This window comes from Hyaena hyaena, unplaced genomic scaffold (assembly GCF_003009895.1).
Source record: "Hyaena hyaena isolate Hyena2069 unplaced genomic scaffold, ASM300989v1 scaffold_936, whole genome shotgun sequence".
NCBI classification, from domain to species: Eukaryota; Metazoa; Chordata; class Mammalia; order Carnivora; family Hyaenidae; genus Hyaena; species Hyaena hyaena.
The window spans coordinates 617,967-642,121 of record NW_024081568.1 but is presented as its reverse complement, the minus strand read 5'-3'; the positions used below and the strand labels follow the sequence as shown (position 1 = coordinate 642,121).

The window sequence follows — 24,155 nt, the reverse complement described above, 5'->3', positions numbered from 1 at the left end:
GGTCCGAGAGGACCCGGGGGAGGGTGGTTACTCAGGCCAGGCCACGCCGGAAGAGTGAACTCCCCGCCTTCCGCCCTTGGCTTGCGTTGTCTGACGTAGGCGGAAGTGGTGTAGCGGTACCGGACGTGGGGCGGGGCCTGCCCCCCCTCCACACCTCCCGCCCGGCTCCCAGAGAGCTTCCTAAAGCGAGCGAACCTAGTCTGCGCCTCTTGAAATGGAGACGGTGAGGAGCACGGGAGGGCGGCGGGGGGCGCTGTGGAGCCTGAGACCCCCCGTTAGGGGACAGGGACGCCTGGGCAGGGACCGGCGCTGCTGCCCAGCAAACGAGAAGCCGGCGTCTGTCCTATCCCGTGACTCTGCCCCTCCGCTCCTTCGCTGGGCGCATCTTCTAGGACTGGGCCGCGCAGTGCATACTTTCCGTCCGCGGTACTCTCACCCCAAGTTGGCAGGGTTTGCTTTCCGCCAGGAACCCGTGCACACCCTGGCGATCTTTGGCCTCCTTTCCTCTTAGCACCTCAGACCGTCAGAGGTTTGCCAGAGAGCAGAGTTGTGATCCGGCTTTCCTGGGTGAGGCGGGGGCCTTCCAAGGGACTCCCGCTTGCAGGTAGCACCTGGCCCTCAGTTGTCTGAGTGTGAGCCCTGCAATCGGAAAGACTTCTAGTGCTTCGAGGTGTCCAGCGAACTCACACGCCTTAATAAGACTGAAAAATGGGCTTTCTCTGAAGGAAGGAATCTTTTCAGTGTTAGAGGCCGCTTTGTCCCCGGACAAGTTTGAGTTTTGCCCTGCTCTGCGATTCTAAGCAGCGTTTTGGCATAGACCATTCTTGGCTAGCAGGCGTTACCCAATTGTGGAGGGTCCCTGTCATTCTCCCAGAGATGCTGCAGGTAGCCCGCTGCATGTTTGGACCCACCCTCACTCTCAGGAGCCTTTTTCTAGCAGCTGGAACCATGTATCCTCTGTCAAGCCGAGTAACCCTTCATGTCTTGGTTTTTATCATCTGTTACTGGCAGGTTCACCTTTCTCTGGGTCAGTCCCATGCCCATAGTAATTCCTTTACTACACCCTTTCTCTGCCTGCTCAAGTTACAAATGAGAAAACAGACGGAAGTGGTAAAATTGATTTGCAGTTGGTCACCCAGGCAAGGGAATTAGCTCCTACAGATTAAGACGATTTTGCATGAGAATAAAGAGTTTGGGGCGCCTGGCTGACTCAGTCAATACAGCATGCGACTCTTGATCTCAGGGCTGTGAGTTCTAGCCCCATATTGGGCGGAGAGTTTACTTTAAAAAAAAAAAAAAAGTCTGATTCCATTAAACTCAAAATAACATATCAATTTTTATTTTACTTATAAATGTGTTATAGTTTACAAGACATTTTAATATAGATTTTCTAATTTAGCCCTCACACTTTATGTACTGATTAGGTTCTTGGGATAGAAATTGTTTTAAAAAGAAAAGAAAACCCTTGCTTTGAAAGTGCTCAGCCTGCCTGGAGTGGGGGTGAGGGCAGGCCAATGACAGCTGTTACTGAAGGTAGCCTTTAATAAAATGCTATCATCAAGATGCAAACAAAGGACTGTGGAAGCATAGGGGAGAAAGAAATCATCGTAAACCTGAGAGGGCATTGCAGGTTGAGAGAACAGTGTGAGCACAGGCATAGAAATCGGGGTATGTAAAGATTATTTGGGGGTGAGCCAGTGGCATGATGTTGCTGGAGCTTTGGGTTTTGCTTGCACTGGGAGAAAAAGTTGGAAAAGCAGGCCGAAGGTATTGCATATCACACTAAGTTTGAACTTCGTTTTATAATAAGGGGAGCCATGAAGATCTATGAGCAGGGCAGTGAGTGTGCTTTAGGAATGTTCTCAACAGCTTCTGCAAAGTAGAAGCTACTTCAGTACTTTTCAGCTACTTCAGAAAGAGTGAGCTCCTGGTTGCTGGGGATGAGTCCCTTACAAGCCTGAGATGCTTAAAGAACTTGGAGACAGCATGAAAGATGAAAAGGAGATAGATTTAGGACAGGGAGACCAATTTAGAGAATGCTCCAGAAGTGATAGATAGGTAAAAGCTGAAGTTAAAACTGTTAAAGTGGGAAGGAGAGAAATGGACTTGAGGCATTTCTAATATATCAGCTTAGTTGATAGATGTTAAGGACACGTTTAGGTCATGCCCTGCCCTGTGATTCTAAGCAGACATGTTGGCATACCTCATTCTTGGAAGAATCAAAACTACACTTTGAGGCACCTGGGAGAGCAATGCAAAAAACAAAGATGGGAACCACAATAAGAATAATAGGATGGAAGGGCAGATGCTGTTTTGTATTGAAGCGTTTGAGGAGTCTGTGTGACATCTGTGGTTGTCCACCAAACAATTAGAAATGTGGATTAGGAGTTCAGAAGAAACTGTGAGTCCGTGTGTCAGATCTAGCCTGTGTCTCTATAATAATATTTTGTACTCCTGTATCACAGTGGTACTTTCTCAGGTCTCCTGTGTTATTAAAAGCAGAGAAGAGTGGACATAGTTACTCTCCTCTGTGGAGAAACAGGCAGAAAGATAAGGTCATATTCAATTGTGGCTGACTGTGTGTAGGTTTCTGTATCTCTAGCTGTACATCTGTTTTCTTTTTCTGTAACTTAATCATAGGTCTCTCTGTTCATATCAGTGTGCATCATTATCATTATTAATTTGAGAGTTAAAAAACAATTGAGATTTATATGCAAAACCCCATGCTAGATGTTATGGGTGATACAAAGAAATATAAAATAGTTCTAGGCTTCCAAGAATTTAAACCTGTTTGGATAGATAATGAACAACAACAAAAAAAAAACCCCAACACTGTAGCACAGTGCAGTCTGTAAGTATTATATAATGGGTGTGATAATTTCTACAGAAGTAACTGTTTCTGTGTCTTTGTATAAATCTTTGTGAGACTGTGTTATACTATGTGTATATCTTTACTGCTGAACAGCCCTCTCTCCCACTTATAAGTGATGAGGCTGTTGTTCCAATAGCCTTGCCAAAATGCCAGGCCAAGCTGATAGTCTTATGCAGCCCAGAGAGAATAGAAGGAGATTATTCCCCTTCCCTCTGCCCCCACCCTGGTCCATTAGGGGAGGGAAGCCTAGGGCTGTCCTGCCAACTTGACCATGTTTACCAGCTAATTTACCAGGTTCAAGCCAAGGCTTTTAATTTCATGTTCCTATAGCAGCTATGCAGGTGAAGTATGACTTTAAGTTAATTTGGGTATATTACCCAGAACAAATATGTTCTCCATATTACCCAGAACAAATGGAGCCAAAATTGTTCATTCCAGTAGATTAAAATTCTCATGACCACTCCTAGTTCCTAGATAACAATGAAATTTCCAAATGTTCCCACTTGAGGGAGCACAGACATGGCTCTGTAGGTTTCTCTGTATTTAAAGACTGTCAGGGGCAAAGAAACTTAGAAAACCAGCATCCTCTGGGCTGTAGCAGCCTTTGACTCACAAGGGTGCTAAGAGGAGTCAGGTCCCCAGTTTCAGAGCATTGATGGTCCTCATCCACCCTTCAGTTATTCAAGCTTTAACTCTCTCTTACTATCAACTGCTGGGATCCTCCCCAGATGTGGTCCTCTCTTAGGGTAAAGCAGTATGTCTATGATTCTAGTGTCTACATTTAGGATTATATCACTTATAAGGCCGCAATGTCTTACATTGAGGGGAAAACAGTATTGTCTCTCTGGCTTCCATGTTTTTATAAAGTAGATCTGTGAGAACCTTGTCGGGACTGGCCCTAAGCACAGATTTTCTACTCTCAGCTTTTAAGATCAATGTTTCATTAAGCAGTATAGTATATACAGACATAGGCTTTGGAACCACACAGATATGTGTGCAAATTCCTCTTCTGCCTCTTACCAGCTGTGTGACCTTGGGCAGGCTGCTTAATATTTCTTGGATCTCAGTTTCCTAATGTGTGAAAGTAAGGCTAATAATGGTAATTACCTTAGGGGCGGTTCTGATGATTAAATAAGATAATGTTTCAAGAGGGCCTATGGTGCTTTAAATGAAGTTATTAGTTCAACCAGCCCTTCTCTTAATGTTAGGCTAAAATGGATGGAGCCTAGGATAAGCTGAATCTTTGTTTCTTTTGTCTCTCCAGGTTACTTCTTCAGATGGCTCCCCAGCTCTGGAACATGAGCATTCTCAAGGTAAGTTTACTAAAGAAAGGAACCCCGCTATGAAAGCAATAGCCCAACCATACCTTGTCTTCAGCAATGTTTTCGAATCTTTCTCAGGACGCCCCCAGGGAAAAATAAAAACTGGGCCAGATAATGTGCCAAACCATACAAATCGGGAATAGTAATATGGCAGGAGCACCCAGCAGTAAATCATGGGCAGGGTGGGGATGACTAAGATTTTCAATTATCAAACCATTTAAGGGAAATTTTTGAGGAAAAACTTCCATAGGCAACTCTGGGCCGGCTACCCATGAATCAAAGGTCCCTAGTTTTTCAATTAGCTCAGAAACAGTGCCACTAGGCTTTTATCATCCAGTGAGTTCACTAAAGCCACTGAGTGTACACAAGAATAGAAAGGCCTTGAAAGCCCTTAAAACTAATGTAGAATGAGGCACTAAACCATAAAATCCAGGGCATAGGAGAAGGCAGTTCCAGCACCTTCCCAAATAACTGGCTAGAATGGAATGGCCAACCCTAGACCATCTAGAAAGAAGCAGAACTTACAGACACCTCCCTTAAAGAATTTTGCCCAGGAACACTCATGGGTCTTCCCAGGGCATATTTATGGCATCAGGAGTATACACTTTCTCTCAGAATTGAAATATGGGGCGAGGTCTTAGAACATATTATTAAGGGTCTCTGAGTTCTCCACCAGACTTTTTAAATGCTCTGTTTTCATTTTGTTCGTATCCAGGAAAATTAATATGGTCACATTTGATTTATCTGGATAATATTCTTCGTAATTGAGTACTGCCATATGATAGCACTGGCAGTTTTATGTTTCTGAGTACATTTGCAATAGCACCAAGGCAAGAGTCAAAAACTCAAATTGTCTGCATGAACCAAGCAGTGCTGTAGGCTGCATATGACTGACAACCTGTAGATCTCATCACATCTAAAAGGAGGCAGCAACAATCCAGGTCTTGTCAATTGTCACTATTTAGGAATTCAAGGGGCACCTGGGTGGCTCAGTCGGTTAAGCGTCCGACTTCAGCTCACGTCATGATCTCATGTTTCGTGGGTTCGAGCCCCATGTTGGGCTCTATGCTGACGGCTGGCTCAGAGCCTGGAGCCTGTTTCAGATTCTGTGTCTCCCTCTCTCTCTCACCCTCCCCTGTTCATGCTGTCTCTCTCTCTCAGAAATAAATTTTTTTAAAAAATTAAAAAAAAAAGGAATTCAAGCCTGGTTTGGTCAGATCTGATTCTGAAAGAAATTGAGAATTTGGATTTTTATGTAAATCTCCAGATTTTTTAAATTGGGGAACTTATTTAAATTATTTTTAAAATGCTGAGAAAGCCAAATCAAATATGCTTGTAATTCTGTAGTCTAAAATGATACTATTTAACTATCAATGAAAGATGCCTTAAACTGACATCAAAAGACATGTTCTTGGGAACTCCTTTAGCCCATCCACCTCAGGCAAGGCAGGGGAGTTCCTGGATGGGGGACACTTGGAACATTGGAGTCCCACAGAGGCCAGCAGCACAAGGCCACAGGTTTCCCCTACATGACCTTGGAAAAAAAAAAAAGACATGTACTTGGGAGCCTGTTAAGTTTTCAAATTTGAAAAACAATAGTGGGCTTCCAGTTAAAGATGGTGGATTGAATACATGCATCTACTCTTGTTCCTCCACAAAAGGCCACTAAAACCACCATAAAAAATAATTTTTTTTTCAAAAGGTACAGACCCACCAGAATAGGAAGAATAAGAGAGGAAACAATAGTAATTGGAAGCTGGAAAACAGAGGCAAGAGTGGTAAATGATTTAGCAGACCTGAGAAAACTGAATTATAAATTAACAATAGGGAAAGGCAAGAAGCATTGAAGATCTAAGAAGCAGTCAGATTCCGAGACTCCCTGCTCCACTGAGTGCAGCTAGGAAACTGTCCCTCCCAACTTTGGCAAAGACTGGAGGCCTGGAGAGGGGCTCAGGCCCAGTTGAGCGCTTACGTACTAAACTAAATGCAGGAGCATGAAGTGAACTACACTGGACGCTGAAATCCCAATCCTTTTCCCAGTCCAGTTTCTAGAGTGCTAAAGAAAAGATCTTCACCCTCCCAAGCGTGAAACTGAATAAATAATCTTTTTCTCCAGAATCCCCTTGAAGGGAAAGCCCTAAAAATATAAGTATGGAATGTTCCCCATCTAAACAGCTCACAGTTAACAAGACTCATGTGTACACTTGAGCTTCCAGTCAGCTTAGAATATGGTTTGAATGTGCCTTTGGCCAAGAATTATCAGACATCTAAAGAAAGCCTCTAACATTAAAAAAGAAAAGAAAAGAAATCCAAACTGCACCCCCACCCCCCAAAGAAACAAATAGGAGGGACACCTGAATGGCTCAGTCGGTTAAACATCTGACTTTGAGTCCCACATTGGGCTCTGTACTCAGAGCCTGGAGCTGTTTCAGCTTCTCTCTCTCTCTCTCTCTCTCTCTCTCTCTCTGCCTCTTCCCCACTAGCTGTTTCAGTTTCTCTCTCTCTGTCTCTCTCTCTCAAAAGATAAATAAACATAAAACAAGCTGTTTAAAAGAAAAGAAAAGTGGTCCAAATTGCCCCTGCAAAGGAAACAAATAGGAGGGGCACCTGGGTGGCTCAGTTGATTAAGCATCCAACTTTGGCTCAGGTCATGATCTTGCACTCTGAGTTTGAGCCCCGCATCTGGCTCTGTACTGACAGCTCAGCTGTGTCTCTCTCTTTTTCTGCCCCTCCCCTGCTCACGCCATCTGTCTCTCTCTCTCTCAAAAATAAACATTAAAAAAATTTTTTTAAAGAAACAGGAAAAAAAAGCAACAGAAGGGAAAATTCAATGCATAGAGGAGAACTTTAGAAATTAACATTAATATATACTCAGATAAAGAACATATTTCCACTATGCAACAAGTACAGGATACCATGTTTTTAAAGGAATTTTCAGAAAACAAAAAAGGGCTCTAGGGATTAAAACTATGATAGCAAAAAATTTAAAGCTAAGTAGAAGGTTTGGGAAATTAGGTTGAGGCAGTTTCCCAAAAAGTAGAATTAAAAATCAGAGGAGTGGGGTGTCTGGCTGGCTCAGTCCTGAGAGCATGTGATTCTTGATCTCGAGGTTGTGAGTTTGAGTCCCATGTTGGGTGTAGAGATTACTTAAAAATAAAATCTTAAAAAAAAAAAAAAAAAAAACACAAATAGGAGAGAAGATATTTTAACAGCAACGATTCACCAAACAAAAAACCAAAACAACCTTAAAGGTTCAGTCAAAGAAATCTTATAATCTACATAATAACAATTACATGGGGCACCTGGGTGGTTCACTCGGGTAAGCATCCCACTTCCACTCAGGTCATGATCTCACAGTCCTGAGTTCCAACCGTGCATCCAGCTCTCTGCTGTCATCACAAAGCCCGCCTCGGATCCTCTGTCCTTTCCTTGCTTGCGTACACACACGCGCACGTGCGCACGCTCTCTCTCTCTCTCTCTCAAAAATAAACAAACATTTAAAAATAAATAGACAAATAAATAAATAATAGGAGTTACAGAAAGAGAAAAAGGACAATACAGAGGGAAGGACACGATCAAGGAAATAATTCAAGAACATTTCTTGGAACTGAAGGACATTAGTTTTCATCTTGAAAAGACTCATTGAGTATTCAGCACAGTGGATGAAACTGACCCACCCAAAGCAGAATCATCATGAGATTTCAAAACACTGGAAACAAAGGGAAGGTCCTGAGTTTTCAGAGAGGAAAAAAATAAGTTACGTAAAAAGAACCAGAATTGCCTTGGACTCTCAACACACCAGAAGCTAGACAGCAGTGGGGCAGTGCCTTCAGCATTCTGCAGGAAAATAAATTCAGACTTAGAATTCTGTATCCAGCCAAATTATTCATCAAAGATGAAGGTAAAATAAAGAAAATAATGATATCTGCAGGCTGGAGGGTCTCAAAAAATTTACCTCCATGTACCCTTTCTCAGGAAGCTACTGGAGGATGTATACTCCCAAAACAAGGGAGTAATTAAAAAAAAAAAAAAAAAAAGGAAACATAGGATACAGGACACAGGAGAGCCAATACAGGAGAGACGTGAAAGGGGGCGCTGGATGGCGATGAAGGAAGATCTCAGGATGACAGCGGTCCACAGCAGCAAAGCAGCCCAAATTTGAGCAGCTCAGAAGACTCTGGATAGACTTTTGGGTTGTTCAAGTTGATAGACTATCTAGTGCTTCTGAACCTCTTGAAAGGAGATTTAAACAATTGGTGAAGAGTTTGGGGTTGAATTAGTTATAAGTACTTCAATTAGTTATAAAAACAAAAAGACAAGACAGTTATTAACTCCAAGGAAAACAAAGTTACAAAAGAAAGAAAGAAAAAAAAAATGAAGGGTGCCTGGCTGGCTTGGTCAGTGGAGTATACGACTCTTGATTGCAGGATTGTGAGTTCAAGCCCCAAATTGGTTGTAGAGATTACTTTAAACAAATAAAATCTTTAGGAAAAAAAGGGGGAAAGAAGGGGAAAAAATCGAGTTTACAATTGGGGTTAGCTCTGAATAATGATACTTAGTCAAAATTATTTAAATACTAATATAACCAACATAGTTTAACTTCTGGAAGAATGGGGAGATGGGAGGCGCATGTTTGTGTCAGGGTCTTAGTAGGAAGGAGAACTAAAAACTCTCATATTCCTTGGATGATAATAGATAATGCCCAAAAGTGGAAAAATCAAAAAAGAGCAATATAAGCTTGTTATTTTCTAGACATAGAAATAAGTGCCAAAATAATCAGCTAAAAGAGGTCTCCTCTCTGGGGAGGGCTAGTCCAGAGCAGTAGGTGCCAGGGACTGGAGTTTTTCTTAACAAAATTTGTAGAACTATTTGATTCTTTAAACTGTGTACCTGTATGACTGGTAAAGAAACAAAAACAAACAACTGGCATAGGATTTAAGATCATGAACTTTGGTATCAGGTAGGTCTGTGTTTAAGTCTTTCTTATCACTACTAATGGCGTGAGCAGTTTATTTAAATACTTCCCACCTGTTTTCTCATCTGAAAAACGAGGACAGTATTTGCTTTACAGATTTGTTGTGAGGATTAAATGATGTGATATTTTTAATGTGCACATAGCATAGTATACAGCACCTTCAGATTATTATTTTGTGGGTTGCTTCTCAAGTTTAAAGCAAGCAGTTAAAATCAGAGGAATAGACAAGTAAACACACCCAGGGTCTCCCATTGGTCTAGAGTAGGTGAGATGATTTCTGATTCACACGGTTATCCCAGGATGGACTCTCAGGCTGTTTGGGGCCAGGTTAATTGAGCACTGAGCTCCAACTGAATGTTGATCTAAAATGGCCCAACTTGGACCAGGGCTTTCTCATCTGCAGGTCTTAGAAGAATTTTAAGAAGCTTACTTGAATTTTTAGATGCTTAATTACATCTTAACTGAGAAAAAAAGAACAAGTGAAAATGTGCTTAAATATATGAAAGGGAAAATTTGAGTTAAAGATAAGAAAAAAACTTAGACCAAACAGGCTAATGAAAGGTATTATAGACTTTCTGTTTTACAGCCATTGTTTGCATAAGGAGCCAATAAATATAGCCCTACCTGGAGTTGGGGGTTGAATGAAATAGTTTCTAAGGGGTTTATCCAGGTTTGGTGGTTTATGCAGGTTTTGTGGGAATAGGAACAAAATAGATAGACAAGGGGGCTTATAAAAAAAAAAAATCAGCCTCTAAATATTTGAACAACTACACTTTTATTTTCTGCCTCTTTTGATTGTGAGTTGATGCATGGAAGGAAGCTTCTAACTATCCCACCCTATACAGAGACCCCAGAATCCAACAATAGTGTGTATACTTCCTTCATGAAGTCTCATCGCTGCTATGACCTGATTCCCACAAGCTCCAAATTGGTTGTATTTGATACTTCCCTGCAGGTGGGTGAAATCCTCTTCTCCCATCCCCCTTCCTAGGAGCCTCTGGTTCAAAAACTTTCATACTGTCTCATCCCAAGGGTAATATCCTTGTCCTTATATGGGTTTAGTCTCATGTTTTCCCCAACATACCCAACCCCTTTCTTTTAAAGTCCTGCACCCTGTGAATTTTCCTTTGTGATTATTACTCTTTTGACTACAGGTGAAGAAAGCTTTCTTTGCTCTGGTGACTAATGGTGTACGAGCTGCTCCTTTGTGGGATAGTAAGAAGCAAAGTTTTGTGGGTATGCAAAAGTTTCTGGAACACGGTATTATTGGCATCTTGCGCTGGGCAGGGGGAGAAGCTTTGAACAGTGTTAAGGGATCTTGTCTTGGCTTCTAGGCATGCTGACCATCACCGATTTCATCAATATCCTGCATCGCTACTATAAATCAGCCCTGGTAAGGAACCTTAGTCCAGTGGCTAAAACCACTTTCCCTACCCAAAGCCCCTCATTCTCAGTTCCTTTTCTTCCAAGTGAACTACAAGGGGTTAATGAATCAGAGGGATCAAGTCTCAAGTTCTGTTGCTTCTGCTTCCAGGTACAGATCTATGAGCTGGAAGAACACAAGATAGAAACTTGGAGAGGTATGTAGAGAATTGGGGGTTGTAAAAAGAAAAAGGGATGGAGCGTTTACTGGGAAGTGGTTTTCCATACTGGTATTTTGTGAACCTCCCTTTTCCCTTCAGAGGTGTACCTACAGGACTCCTTCAAACCACTTGTCTGCATTTCTCCTAATGCCAGGTGAGTTCCAACTACCCATTTATCCAGAAAGGGAAGAGCCTTGCCACCAGAGTAGCTAAAGCCTTAGATACCCAGAGATCTAGAGGCCGAAGAGAGAAAAGATCCTTCACACACACACACACACACACACACACTCACTCACTCACTCACTCACTCACACACACACTCTTTAGGTCTGGTTTGAGCACTGCTCTCCTCTCCTAGTCACCAGTTTTCCCTGTTTATAAATATGTTCTTAGAAGCTGTTTACCCGCCTTGGGCTCAGCACTGTGGGACTTATCATTATTCCCCACCTTCCCACAGCTTGTTTGATGCTGTGTCTTCATTAATTCGAAACAAGATCCACAGGCTGCCAGTTATTGACCCAGAATCAGGCAACACCTTGTACATCCTCACCCACAAGCGTATCCTCAAGTTCCTCAAATTGTTTGTAAGTGTCCTCATCCTGGCTTTTACTCCTTATATACTGGGTTGGAGGGGTACCCAAGGGTAGTTTGGGGAGCCTTGAAGATCAAGCTGATCGTTCTCTCCTCAGATCACTGAATTCCCCAAGCCAGAGTTCATGTCTAAGTCTTTGGAAGAGCTACAGATTGGTACCTATGCCAACATCGCTATGGTCCGCACCACTACCCCTGTCTATGTGGCTCTGGGCATCTTTGTACAACACCGAGTTTCAGCACTGCCAGTAGTAGATGAGAAAGGTGAGAGATGTCACAGAAGGAGAGGGAGGGCTCCAGGGAAGCCAGGGTGGTTCTGGGAAAACCTGTCCCTCAGTTAACCCCGGGGGGGGTGATGCTACAGGCAGGGGGAGCCTTGGATGCCAGATCCTCTTTGCTGAACTGCCTCTGTCCCCCTAGGGCGTGTGGTGGACATCTACTCCAAGTTTGATGTTATCGTGAGTGATTGTGGAGGGGCCGGGAGGTAGGGAAAGGGGTGGGGTATTGAATGTGGAGAGGGAGTAGAAAAGAGTCTCTTCTGGGACCTAAGGGTTTTAGAAGCTTCCAATCTTTTGAATCCTATTTGAAAAGGAATTGAATGAGTTGGGTGTGGTTTGTGGGCATGGCTGACAACTACCCTAAATCCCTCTGGTGTGGGTGGGTGGGCTCAGGGTTTGGGGGCTGGCTTCCTTGCTTCCCTGCAAGCACCTTCCTCTCTCTCCCCAGAATCTGGCAGCAGAAAAGACCTACAACAACTTAGATGTATCTGTGACCAAAGCCCTCCAACATCGATCACATTACTTTGAGGGTGTCCTCAAGTGCTACCTGCATGAGACTCTGGAGACCATCATCAACAGGCTGGTGGAAGCAGAGGTAGGGAGTCCAGTGACCCAGAAGGAACTGGGGAAGCAGCTTTGAGTGTGGGGTTTGGCAAGGAGGGTAGGGGTTGAAGGGCTCATCCTAACAGAGGCCATAACTAAATATCCCTTTTCTCCCTTGTTGCTCCATGCAGGTTCACCGACTTGTAGTGGTAGATGAGAATGATGTGGTCAAGGGGATTGTATCACTGTCTGACATCCTGCAGGCCCTGGTGCTCACAGGAGGAGAGAAGCCCTGAGCTGGGGTAGGGGTCAGGCAGCACCAGGGGATATACCCCACTCACTGCCTGCCCAAAGTTCTAGGAACCACAGATGAAACCTTAAGAGAATTGTAACTCTGTTCCCTGCTTGGGAGTCCCCTACCTGGGACTCCCTGGGAGCTGAGGAAGGTGTGGGGGGAGGAAGGAGAATAGATTTTTAGCTGTCCTCATCCTCACACACACAGCCTAGCCCAGCCTAGCCCCTGCCTTCTTAGACATAGCCCCTTACTGGGTGAACGATGGGCTGTGTGCCCCTCAAGCAAATTCTGATCTCTAAGAGATCCCCAGACCTCACCCAGCCTTTGCCTCTACCTTTGCCCCTGACTCCACCCTGAGATAATAGCACAACAAAACACTTCCTAAAGGTATTTTTATTTATCCTGTTTCATGCTGTATGGAGGAGGCTGAGTCCATTTAGTGACATTTCTTCCCACAATGGGAGTGGGGAGGATTGTGGGGAGGAGGGCCTTTGGGTTCCTGTGCTGTGTGCCTGTGAAGGGAGATGGGGTTAGGTGGAGGAGGAGGGCAGAGTGATTAGCTGAGGTTATTGCTTTTCATGGCAAACGTAATTAAAATGACAGGAACTCTTAATGGTACTGCAGTGTTTGATTCTTGTAGTTGATAGACACTACTGCTCCAGGCATCCTACTTCATACGGCTTCTTCAACTCATTACTGACAACAACAGAATAATGGCACGTGTGTACACAAACACACACACACACACACACACACACGATTGTGTCAGGCACCATTCTTGGTGCTTTATGTATAGTAATTCATTAAATCCTCAGAACAATGGTAGGTACGATTCCAGTTTTACAAATTGTTAAAAAAACAAAACAGAAAAAAACCCTGAGGCACAGAAGGCTAAGAACCAGCCAAAGGCCACACATCTAATAAACTGTAGAGCTAGGATTTGTACCCAAACAGTCTGGCCCCAAAGCTCCTGCTCTTTACCACTACTCTAGATTTACTACCTTTCCAATTCTCCATTCATAACTGTTTCCTACCCTAGTCCCTGAAATTCTCCTTGTGACCTCACTTCCCCCTCTGCCTGAACCATAGCTGGACCCCAGGAAAATCTCATAACAGTATTATGTCTCCAGAGAGTAGAGAGACTGAGGGTCTCCTTTAAGCAAAGAGACATGCCGCAGTTTTCAACTGTTCATAGGGAAGGTTGGACTCTGTGTTTGAGTTTTGCTGAGCTGGCACTGTCTTTGAACCTACAAAATGCCTTGCCATTCTTCCAAGGTGAGAGTGAGCTAGAGGGTGAGGGTGGTGGGGAACAGACTCTTTACCTGTGCTGAAACCACGTGGGCCAAAACAGCCAACACCAAACACCATAAGGACTGCTAGACTGTTGGGCATGAGCCAAGTTCTGGGTACCATCTCACCACTGACTTGCAGGTTTGATACCATTTCCTGTCTAAGACCAGAAGCAATCTCGGGAGTAACCCCTTGCCCTACCCACACTGCACCTAAGAACTCTGATGAACTCTGCCCTACCTTACTGGTTCCTCCAAAGTAGGTTTCCTGATGGCACATATGGAAGAGTTTCAAGGCAGCTGTCAGGGCCCCCATCTTGGCTCAAGAAGAGTCCCTGATTCTGCATTCACCTCTTCACAGCACATTCCCAGACTTGGGGGAGGGAGGCTTCCAAGTTATTAGAATTAGGATATGTTTATGTGTGTGTGGGTGAGTGCATGGTGGAAAGGACAGATGTCTCCTTATGTCACATTCCATCATGGAGCGTTTGTCTAGGGAGGAGGCAAGGGCTTTAAAAAGCCTTAGGACTCTGGTGGGACCTGGGTGGAAGGAAGCACTGTCAAGCAAAGAGCCAGCAGTGTTCAGAGCTGGTAGGTGTGTGAAGGGTCCGCGGAAAGGGGTGGGGGTGGGGGGATCTCAAGTGGATGGAATAGGGGCTGTTTGGGTTATCTTAAAAGTCCATACTGGGGAGCAGGGGGCCTGGGTTTGGTCTGGTTCTCAATAAGTCCGACTCTGCCCCACAACAACCCTCCTGGCTCCATCCTCATAAAAGGAAGGGTCTGCACCCAAAGGGCTGCATGATCTTTTGCCTCTCCCATTCTCCCCTAAACCCGACCAATCAGTCTCAAAATCTGAGAATGGAGTAGAAGGAAAGATAAAGGACAAAATTAAGGAGCCTCATAGCCTATTTTTACCTATTCCTCTCAGAAGAGGCAAATTCTCCCTTCTTCCTCAGGAACCATTGCCACACACACTCTTCTCCCACCTCCCTGCACCCTCCCCTCCACTGGAGCTGCTGCCATGGTTGCCAGGCATGGTTGCTAAGTCTCTGCATGGAAGGGTTGGCGTGGGCTGTGCTGCCACTAACATTACCATGGTGAATCAGGGGACACCTGGTATAGGCTTGGGGGAGGGATCATGTAGATGTAAGCAGCACCTCCTGCCCCTGGAACAGAATGATCCTAAAAAGTGACCATCTTGAGCATCACTTCAGGTGGGGGCTAAGTGAGCTGGGCACTGTGGTAGTGGTGATGGGCACTGGGAAGCGGGGCGACTTTTATCATTTCAGTTGCTAGGGGGTTGGTTTTGCCAAGGGAGCACACTATTCCTCCTCCATCCCTGCTGAAAGGGTGCAAATGCATAACCACCATAGTTTGTCCTCCATAAGGCTCAGCAGAGCTGTGTGGGCACAGAACAGTATGACCCGCAAGTCCTGGCTTCTGGATTTGGGGAGAGAGCCTGCTGCGGGGAGAGGACTCCATAGGTGCCCAAGGACAAACATCTAGAACAGGAGTGTGGCACACTTAGGATGGTCAAGACAGACTCCTGTGTGCCCCCGAACTAGCAGTCCTGGGCTGCAACACTGAGAGGGTAAGGAGTTAAGGGTGTGGAGGTTACCCTTTCTGAGCTTGGGGGAGGCAGCTCTCCCCCAGAGTCACATAAAAGCTGTGTGAAAGCCACCGCCTCCTCCCTCCACCGCATGGAAGCTGGTTACTCATCTCTCTGCACCCGAACAGCCACTGCCGCTAAAAATAGACCCCCTGCACCCCAACCCCATGGAAACCAGCGGAGAGTGGCAGGCAGAGACCTTGAGTTCCATTCCCATCACCTCCCTGTCCGGGAAACTGAAGTCCGAGGCAGCAAGTCAGAGGCAGAACCCTGGCGGTCAGGCACCCCGACAAGCAGAAGAGTGAAGGATTAAAACGACAGGAAGATTGAAGAAATGGGGGTGGGGGAGGGGCACCGTCAGCTTGCGAGAATAAGAAGTCCCCTGCCCACTCACGCAGGTCCCATCAGGCTTGGGGGACATGAGCAGTGGGAAGGGGCGCCCAATCCCGGGCCCCAGGGGGCGGCCGTGCACATGGGGGAGGTAACAGCGCTGTGCCGTCCGCGCCGCGCCGTGTCACATGCGCGCGCGCACACACACACACAGACAGGCACACACGTGTGCCCGGGTATATATAGTCCCCAGTCTCTGGGCCCGTCGCTCTGCAGTGGGCGCCGGCTCCTCGGGCTGGGAGGGGGCTCTCGGGGCGGGTGGGAGGGTGGGGGGCCGGGGTGGGGTGGGGCAGGATGCTGGATGGCCAGCTATTCTCCGAGGGGCCCGACAGCCCCCGGGAGCCCCAGGATGAGGAGTCTGGCAGCTGCCTCTGGGTGCAGAAATCCAAGCTGCTGGTGATCGAAGTGAAGACAATTTCCTGTCATTATAGTCGCCGCGCCCCTCCTCGACAGCCCATGGACTTCCAAGCCAGCCACTGGGCCCGTGGGCCCCAAAGCCGCACGTGAGTGAAGGAGGGGTGACGGGAAGAGAGTGGTGGGGCGGGGAGTGGGGTCTGGACCTCCCCGCAGGCACCAGCCAGACTGCTGGTCCCCTTTCTCTTCCCCACGCCTTCCCCTACCCCATCCCGAGGGCTGGGGCCTGACTCGTCTCACACTGTTTTGGGGGACAGGAGTGGGTGTGAGGAAGGGCAAGAGGTGAGATGGGGCAGACGCTGTTAAAGTGTGCATGGAGAGATGGTGAGGAGTCCGGCTTCGACTTCAGCCCTAACATATACGCACGTGCACACGCACACGCACACACACTCACACACACCCCTCCACATGGCTGCCCCAAATGGTCTCCAGTGCTCCCAGCTCCCCGGATCTCGGCTCCCTTCCCCCACAAACTGCTCACCTGGGTTCCTGCTCATTGTCCCAGGTGTGGGCCGCGCTCGGGATCCCCTGAACCGCCGCCCCGCCGTCCCTGGGCCTCCAGGGTGCTGCAGGAGGCGACCAACTGGCGGGCGGGGCCCCCGGCCGAGGCCCGAGCCCGGGAGCAAGAGAAAAGGAAAGCGGCATCGCAGGAGCGGGAGGCCAAGGAGACCGAGCGAAAAAGGCGCAAGGCTGGTGGGGCCCGAAGGAGCCCCCCCGGTCGGCCCCGCCCGGAACCTCGGAACGCCCCTCGGGTGGCCCAGCCTGTAGGGCCCTCAGCTCCTTCAAGACCCGAGCGCCTGGGGCCGGCGGGGCGACCGCCCCGTCCATCCGCGCAGCCTCAGAGCGACCCAGGGGCGGCGTGGGCGGGGCCCTGGGGCGGTAGGCGGTCAGGGCCCCCCAGCTACGAGGCTCACCTGCTGCTAAGGGGTGCAGCGGGGACGGCCCTGCGACGACGCTGGGACCGCCCGCCACCCTACGTGGCTCCACCTTCTTACGAAGGCCCCCACAGGACCTTGGGGGCTAAGCGGAGCCCTGAGCCCTCCCAGGCGCCCGCCTCAGCAGCTCGTGCCCCGACTTCGGCCAGGACAGAGGGAGGGTTCACAAAGAAGAGGCTGGATCCTCGGATCTACCGGGACGTCCTCGGGGCTTGGGGTCTCCGACAGGGACGGGGCCTCTTGGGGGGATCCCCGGGCTGTGGAACAGCCAGGCCGAGGCTGGAGTCCGGCAAGGGGGCCGCGGAGAAAAGCCTGGGGCTGGCTCGTGCCGGCCGAAACAGTGGTAGCGACAGCCATCCCCAGGCCAAAGCCGCGGGGAGCCCAGGCTCGGAGACGGCTCCTGCGGGGCTGGTCGCGGCGACTCCCCGCGCACCTCGTCCCGCTCCCAGGTCCAGGCCCCATCTCAAGGGCTCGGGGGAAGGGAAAGAGAATAGGGAGCAGAGCTGGCTCCCGAAATGCTGGGTTCCCTCCCTTAAAAGGCAGCCGCCGCGACATAGCCAGACCCTCCCCAGACCCTGGGCTCCGGGAGGCACGGGATGGAGAGGGTCCCTGGGTCATAGAGAGGGGGCAGGACCTGAGACCTGGGAGGGCTGGAAGGGGGCCCGCCGCGCCCACACCCTGCCCCGCAGCTCCCGCGGCCCAGCTCGGGGAGAAGGCGTCTTTGTGATTGACGCCACGTGCGTGGTGATACGGTCCCAGTATGTCCCAACCCCTCGAACCCAGCATGTACAGCTTCTGCCCGCTGGGGTGCCGCGCGTCGGGGGGGATGCCCCTAACCAACCGAAGCCCAACAAGGAAGAGGGCGAGGGAATCGCGGCCTTTCCCTCCCCTTGCCAGAAACTGCTGTTGAGCAGCCGTCTTTCACACCAGCTCGGTGGGGGGCGAGGGTTAGAAGCCGAGGGCGGGAAGCCGCCGGACTCCTCCTTGGAGGAGCGCGCCTCCCGCATCTTGGGGCTCCCGGTTGGCGAGGTAAACCTGCAGGAGGCCCCCACGCAGCCAGGTAGCCTAGAGCTCTCAGCCTTAGGCCCACCGGCTTCGGGAGGCGCGGGCAGCGCCGAGGGCTCGGAGGAAGTGGCTGCCCCGCGGCGCGCGGGCCGGGGCTGGGCGCGGACCCCAGGGCCCTACGCCGGGGCCCTGCGGGAAGCCGTGTCCCGCATTCGCCGTCACACCGCCCCGGACTCAGACTCGGACGAAGCAGCGGAGCTCAGCGTCCATAGCGGCTCTTCTGATGGAAGCGACACCGAAGCCTCGGGAGCCTCCTGGCGAAATGAACGGCCCCGGCCCGGGGAAGGCGGGAAGACGGCAGAGCTGAGCGACAGTATCCGAGAGATTCTAGACGTCATCAACCGAACCGAGGAGGCCTTCTTCGGAGAAAGGGACACTAAGGGGATCCCACAGGGAAATAGGGAGCAGCAGTGAGAGGCCCTTTCTTGTATTTGTATTCCCCAACCTTTCCATCCTTGGGCCCACTGGTCCTCTTTCTTCCTCACAGACTTTCTTGTACCCCTTACCCACAGTCGTTCCCATACTTGAAACAGAAGCCGCCCAAATGAAAGGAAAGGGAGCATATGGCAATTCATTATTTCTTGCCTTTTTTCTTTTTCCTTCGCTTCCCTTCCCTTCCCTTCCCTTCCCTTCCCTTCCCTTCCCTTCCCTTCCCTTTCCCTTTGCTTTCCTTTCCAGGAGAGGTGAGGACGAGCAGTAGACTTTAATTCCTGCTCCATTCAGGGCATTGGGGTAAGATTTTCACCAGGGGCCAATGAACTAGTTGTGGAGCTGAGCAGAGAGACTTAGCCAAGACCAGGCGAGAGGGCAGGGATGCTGTAGTCATAGGAGGGCAACTTTAGGGCAGGGTCTCTGGGCTGGAAGGAGAAAGTGATGGAGAGGCTTCTGAGTGAAGTGACCAGGTGACATAGGGGCCCTTGGCAGAAGAGGAAGGGATCCAGAAGGAACCAGCAAAACAGAAAGAGGGATTGCTTTGGTATCACGAGGTTCCAAACAAGATTCCCATTCCAACTCTGACACTGATTGTTGGGTGACCTTAGGCAAGTCACTTCCCTTCTCCAGGCCTCCTAGTATGTAAAATAAGAGAGTCCTAAGATCATCTCTGATGTTTTGGATCCTTGGGGGAGGTTTTTATCTTATCCTCTCCTCCACAGGCCAAGAAAGAGAATTAAGAATAAATGTACAGAGTCTGAGGGTCCCTGGGTGGCTTCATTTTCACCTGCACTCATTCACAATTCAAGAGACTGTCCCAAGGTTTGCAGAAGTAAGTGGTTTGAGTAAGTGGTTGAGGGCTTCTATCCCAGTATCTTAGGTTTAGGTGAGGGATGCCCAAGGCAGAGCAGGATGGTGGCCTTGTCACTGTCCCTGGCCTGCAGTGGTCTGAACTGGGGAGGAAAGGCAGCCAGTGAATCACCTTGGGATCTCTTTAGACCTTCCCCCTTTTCCTCCTCCCCAGTGTTCCTTAGTGATGCTCTGAATTGTAACCACAATTTCCCACCCCGGTGGTATCACTCATCTGAAAGAACCCTGAAAATTTCTTGCATCTCTGCCTCTTTCAGAAACCTTGGCCAGGGAAAGAAGAGGGAGGCTGGTCCCAAAAAGCCTGTAGGTATGGGGTGTGTTACTCGCTGTAGCCACTACGGGGCGCGCGCAGGTCGCAGATTTCCCCAGTAGCTAATTCCCGAGTCCCCCCTACCCAGGCACTGCTAGTTAACCAGTTGATTCCCAGTTACTGAGCGCGGGTGTCCCGCCTTGCCACCTCCAGCCGTGCGAGGTCGGGGGCAGTCCTCTGGCCTTCTAGACCTCTGGAGCGCGCGGAACCCCTCTTTGTACTCATCCACGCCAAGTGGCTTGGGACCCAGACACTGAAGTCTTTTATCTCTACCATCTTGGAGAGCTCTGTCTCTGTTTATTAGCCATGCAAATTTGGCCAAATCACTTCACCTCCCTGAGCCTCAGTTTCCTCATCTGTCAAATGGGGGTTTATAAACACCTACCTCGCAGGGTTGTTGTGAGGATTTTATGCGATAATGTATGTAAAGCGCCTTGCACAGTGCCTGGCACACAGTAGGCGCTCAATAAATCTAAGCTTCCCTTTGTCCAATCTTGGCATCTTCTTCCTGTCACCGACCCACTCCCTCCCTCCGGTGTTCCTCCCCCGGAGCTCCAGTTTCTTCCCACTTGGTGGGGGGCTGGGGGGACTCCTTTCTTTGATGGAAACTCCCTGCTCAACCCTGTCTCCCCTAGTCCAGTGTCTTCCTTCCTTGCCCCCCACCCCACCCCCGCTGGCTCTTCCCACTGCCCCGGCACACTCCCCCCACCCCCCATTCCGGGCAAGGGCTGAGTCAGCCTGGGTAAATTTAGCCGCGACTCGGCGGGCGGGCGCGGGGGCTTCGCCCAGACTCAGTCGAAGAGTCGTGGCCAGCACGCCTCTGCCTCTGCCCCCATCCCTACAGAGTCCACCAACTCCAACTCTGGCTCCCTGTTCAGAGCCCTGACCCCATTCTCAAACACTTCTGATTTTGGTCTCCAGTTATTGCGATGTCACTCCCTACCCTCACCAGACAGACTAGGCAGGTCAGTTTGGGAGGTGGCGCTGGAGCACAGCCTGTGGCAGGCTGACCTTGGTTCAGTGAAGGGGGGGGAGTGTCTCATTGGGCTTCTGAACCTGAGGGGAGAGCGTTGATCAGAATCACCCTGGAGAGTCCCTCCCAGAACCTGCCTGGGACCCACAAAGTCAGGTTTCAAGTTGCTCTTGCTGGGGAGGAATAAAGGAAGTGAGGTTCACCTTGGGCAGAGATCAGAGCTTCCTGAGGTCTGTCTACCTTCCACCTACAAGTCTACCTCCTACTGATTCTAACTATTGAGCTTTTACTGAGCACCTGAGAGGAACCGGACAGTGGGCTGGGCTTCAGAAGAGATGCGTAAGGCCTGCCTGACAATGGGGTGAAGATGAAAACACGCAAATAATGATAGTAGTGAGCAGGGAGTGGTAAGTACTGTAAGGAGTCAAACCAGGGAGGTTGTATGGATTTTATGAGATCGGGAAAGGCTCCATGAAGGAGGATGCATCTGAGATAGAATCTGGGGAAAGAGGTTCTAAGTAGACGGAAGAGCAAAAATAGAAGTATGGATATGAGGACACGGTATATGTAGGAAATTACCAAATGGTCTGCTCCAAAGACTGGAGTTGAGGGCACATCCAGAGCACTTGTGGAAGATAAAGGCAGGAGTGAAAACTGAGGGCATGCTGGGGTGAGCCTGGCCCACTAAGGAGAATGTGCCTTGAACCTCGGCTTGAGAAGAGAATGGACTTCATGCCAGGAGGAAGATTTAAGAAGGTCAGGGTAGTGGTGAGAGCATCTGCCTGGATTTTGCTGCAGCTCAGGGGCTCCAGGCTCTTGGGCTAGTAGAAGAGGTAAGCTGCATGGGATGGTGGAGGGGCTGGCCCTGTGGAGGTAGACTCCACCATGCTGCCAAAGCCTCTTTGAGGCTGAATACCCAGGAGGCCAGTTTCTAAGAGCTCACCCACACTACTATCATTAGCAGAGAAGTAGCCTGGTGTGGTGTTCAGAGCATGGACTCCGTAGCCTGGCATCATGGCTTCAGGCCTTGCCTCTATCTCACACCAGCTGTGTGACCTTGGGCAATTACTCAACCTCTCTGTGTCTTGGGGTCCTCAATTATAAGATGAGGTTATTAATAGTGCTTTTTTCATAGGCTTGTTGGAAGGATTAAACGATTCAACATGCAAAGCACTTAGAACAATGCCTGGTCCACAATGAGTAATATATAAGCATCAAGCTCTGATTATTATTTATCTCTAGAGCTATTTCATTAGTGTTGGAGGGGGGATAAGAACAGGAGGATGGGGAAGAGAGAAGTAGAGGTAGGGCAGGAGGGGCGACAGGCAGCAGAGGCTGGGTCAAGAGGAGAGGGGAGCTCTGGGGTAGAGAGAGAGAGACAGGGGCGCCTGGGTGGCTTAGTCGGTTAAGCGTCCGACTTTCACTTAGGTCATGATCTTGCGGTGCGTGGGTTCGAGCCCCGCGTCGGGCTCTGTGCTGACTGCCAGCTCAGAGCCTGGAGCCTGTTTCAGTCTGTGACTCCCTCTCTCTCTGACCCTCCCCTGCTCACGCTGTCTCTCTCATTCTCCTAGAAATAAATAAAAAATATTTAAAAAAAAAAAAAAAGAGAGAGAGAGAGACAGTCCCTTGAATGGGTGATGGGTGAATGGTGTACATGGAGCTTCTGGGTAGTTAGAACAGCAAGGCAACACACACACCCCTTCCCCAGGACTTCTCCATCTTTGCCTAAGGGTGGAGTCAGCACTAGCTGCTAAAGATCTGGGAAGAAAGGGATAGAGAGGAAGGAGAGGAGTGACTACAGGTCTAGGGGCCAGCCCTTGGTGAGCCATATCTCAGACTGGCCCTGCATGGCACTGTGGGTGGGAGGCTGGAGGCTCCCTGCTGCGAAAATGACTTCTAAATCTGGCTGCGTCTGCCAGCTGGTCAGCCTGAGACGGAGGCCACAACCACCCCCAACCTTGGGACAGCCTCACAGGTCAGGTGTAGGGACAGCAGACGCAGGAGGGCGTGGTCAGGTTGGGGCAGCAGGACACTACCCTCCCCCGGCCAACAGCCAGGTTCTTCCCAGGAAGCCCTTTTCTGTCCCAAATGTGGCCCAGTTAATACGGCTTTAAAGGACCAGTGGGCCCCTTCCCCTTCCAGACTCTCATGAGAGTCCTGGAACCTCCCTAGATCAGTCACAAATGGATAACAAAGAACTAGTCCATAACTATATAACTATGGGACTTTATAGGATTCAGGGTCAGGAGTTGGGGCGGGGGGGGGGGTATGAGGAGGAGAGAACAAGAGAGATGGCTGGACCTGAGTACATAGGGAGTGTGCAAAATGTGTCTATGAAGAAAGGTGAGCATTCACTCATTCATTTGTTCGCTCAGTCATTAAACATGTATGCCAGGCCCGAGGGACACACGAGACTCAGACCCGGTTCCTATTTAAAGGGAGCTTCCAATCTAGGGTGGATGTGAGATAGGGCAAGGAATGTGGGAGAGGAAACCCACAAAGTCATTACAGTGCAGGCCGTACAACATCATATATGTTAATGAAGGCATTCCTGAGGAGCCAGGCAAGCTTGAAGCAAAGAGCAGGTCCCCGACTATGACTTCTGAGGAGAGGGAATATACACACGGACTCTGAGAGATGGGTCACTGGGGGTGCATTTGTTAGTGAAGGGAGGCTCAGTATGCATACTGTCCCCTCCCCTGCATGTCTTGGCATGGGGTGAGCTTGCCCTGAAGCCCCTGATACTACATAGCTTTTTATGAGTCCTTCCGTTTTTAAATTTTTTTAATTAATTTATTTACTTTGAGAGAGAGAGAAAAAGAAGGAGAGGAGCAGAGAGGAGAGACAGAATCCCAAGCAGGCTCTGCACCATCAGCCCAGAGCCCCATATGGGGTTCGAACTGACAAACTGTGAGATCATGACCTGAGCAGAGATCAGGAGTTGGAGGCTTAACCGACTACTCCACCCAGGTGCTCCTTTATGAGTCCTTTTATTTTATTATTATTTTTTAAATGTTTGTTCATATTTGAGAGAAAGAGTGTGAGTGGGGGAGGGGCAGAGAGAGATGGGAACAAGGGATCTGAGGTGGGCTCTGTCCTGACAGCAGCAAGCCTGATATGGGCTGGGACTCACCAACCGTGAGATCATGACCTGTGCTGAAATCGGACACTTAACCAACTGAGCCAGCCAGGCATCCCTTTATGACTCCTTTTATTTATTTTTTTTTAATGTTTTTATTTATTTCTGAGAGAGAGAGAGAGACAGCATGAGCAGGGGAGGGTCAGAGAGAGAGGGAGTCACAGACTGAAACAGGCTCCAGGCTCTGAGCTGGCAGTCAGCACAGAGCCCGACGCGGGGCTCGAACCCACGAACCGCGAGATCATGACCTAAGCGAAAGTCGGACGCTTA

General features: G+C 49.1%; 2 protein-coding genes across 3 annotated transcripts; both read left to right on the top strand.

The window, feature by feature from the left end:
* Positions 1-131: 131 nt before the first annotated feature.
* On the top strand, positions 132-13,077 carry PRKAG1 (protein kinase AMP-activated non-catalytic subunit gamma 1). Of its 2 annotated transcripts, none has more exons than XM_039221059.1 (12): positions 132-223; positions 4,137-4,185; positions 9,972-10,124; positions 10,324-10,405; positions 10,504-10,562; positions 10,704-10,749; positions 10,852-10,906; positions 11,210-11,336; positions 11,442-11,607; positions 11,764-11,801; positions 12,070-12,216; positions 12,356-13,077. In XM_039221059.1, exons 2-12 carry the CDS (start codon positions 4,150-4,152, stop codon positions 12,458-12,460), a joined length of 1,014 nt encoding a protein of 337 aa, XP_039076990.1. In that variant the 5' UTR covers positions 132-223; positions 4,137-4,149; the 3' UTR covers positions 12,461-13,077. The 2 variants fall into 2 exon arrangements, with proteins under 2 accessions (XP_039076990.1, XP_039076989.1); XM_039221058.1 differs by having other exon boundaries at positions 136-223; positions 10,015-10,124.
* Positions 13,078-16,041: 2,964 nt separating this feature from the next.
* DDN (dendrin) lies at positions 16,042-18,790 on the top strand. Its single transcript, XM_039221057.1, has 2 exons — positions 16,042-16,250; positions 16,667-18,790. The coding sequence occupies exons 1-2, from the start codon at positions 16,042-16,044 to the stop codon at positions 18,573-18,575; spliced, it is 2,118 nt and encodes a 705-aa protein (XP_039076988.1). The 3' UTR covers positions 18,576-18,790.
* The last annotated feature ends 5,365 nt before the right edge of the window (positions 18,791-24,155 follow it).

Excerpts from the sequence above, each read along its gene's own strand:
- DDN (XM_039221057.1), top strand. The coding sequence starts at position 16,042 with ATGCTGGATGGCCAGCTATTCTCCGAGGGGCCCGACAGCCCCCGGGAG. Across the intron at positions 16,251-16,666 it reads CGTGGGCCCCAAAGCCGCAC|GTGTGGGCCGCGCTCGGGAT; the intron begins GTGAGTGAAGGA and ends TCATTGTCCCAG.
- PRKAG1 (XM_039221059.1), top strand. The coding sequence starts at position 4,150 with ATGGCTCCCCAGCTCTGGAACATGAGCATTCTCAAG. Across the intron at positions 10,563-10,703 it reads GCTACTATAAATCAGCCCTG|GTACAGATCTATGAGCTGGA; the intron begins GTAAGGAACCTT and ends TTCTGCTTCCAG. Across the intron at positions 11,608-11,763 it reads GCCAGTAGTAGATGAGAAAG|GGCGTGTGGTGGACATCTAC; the intron begins GTGAGAGATGTC and ends CTGTCCCCCTAG.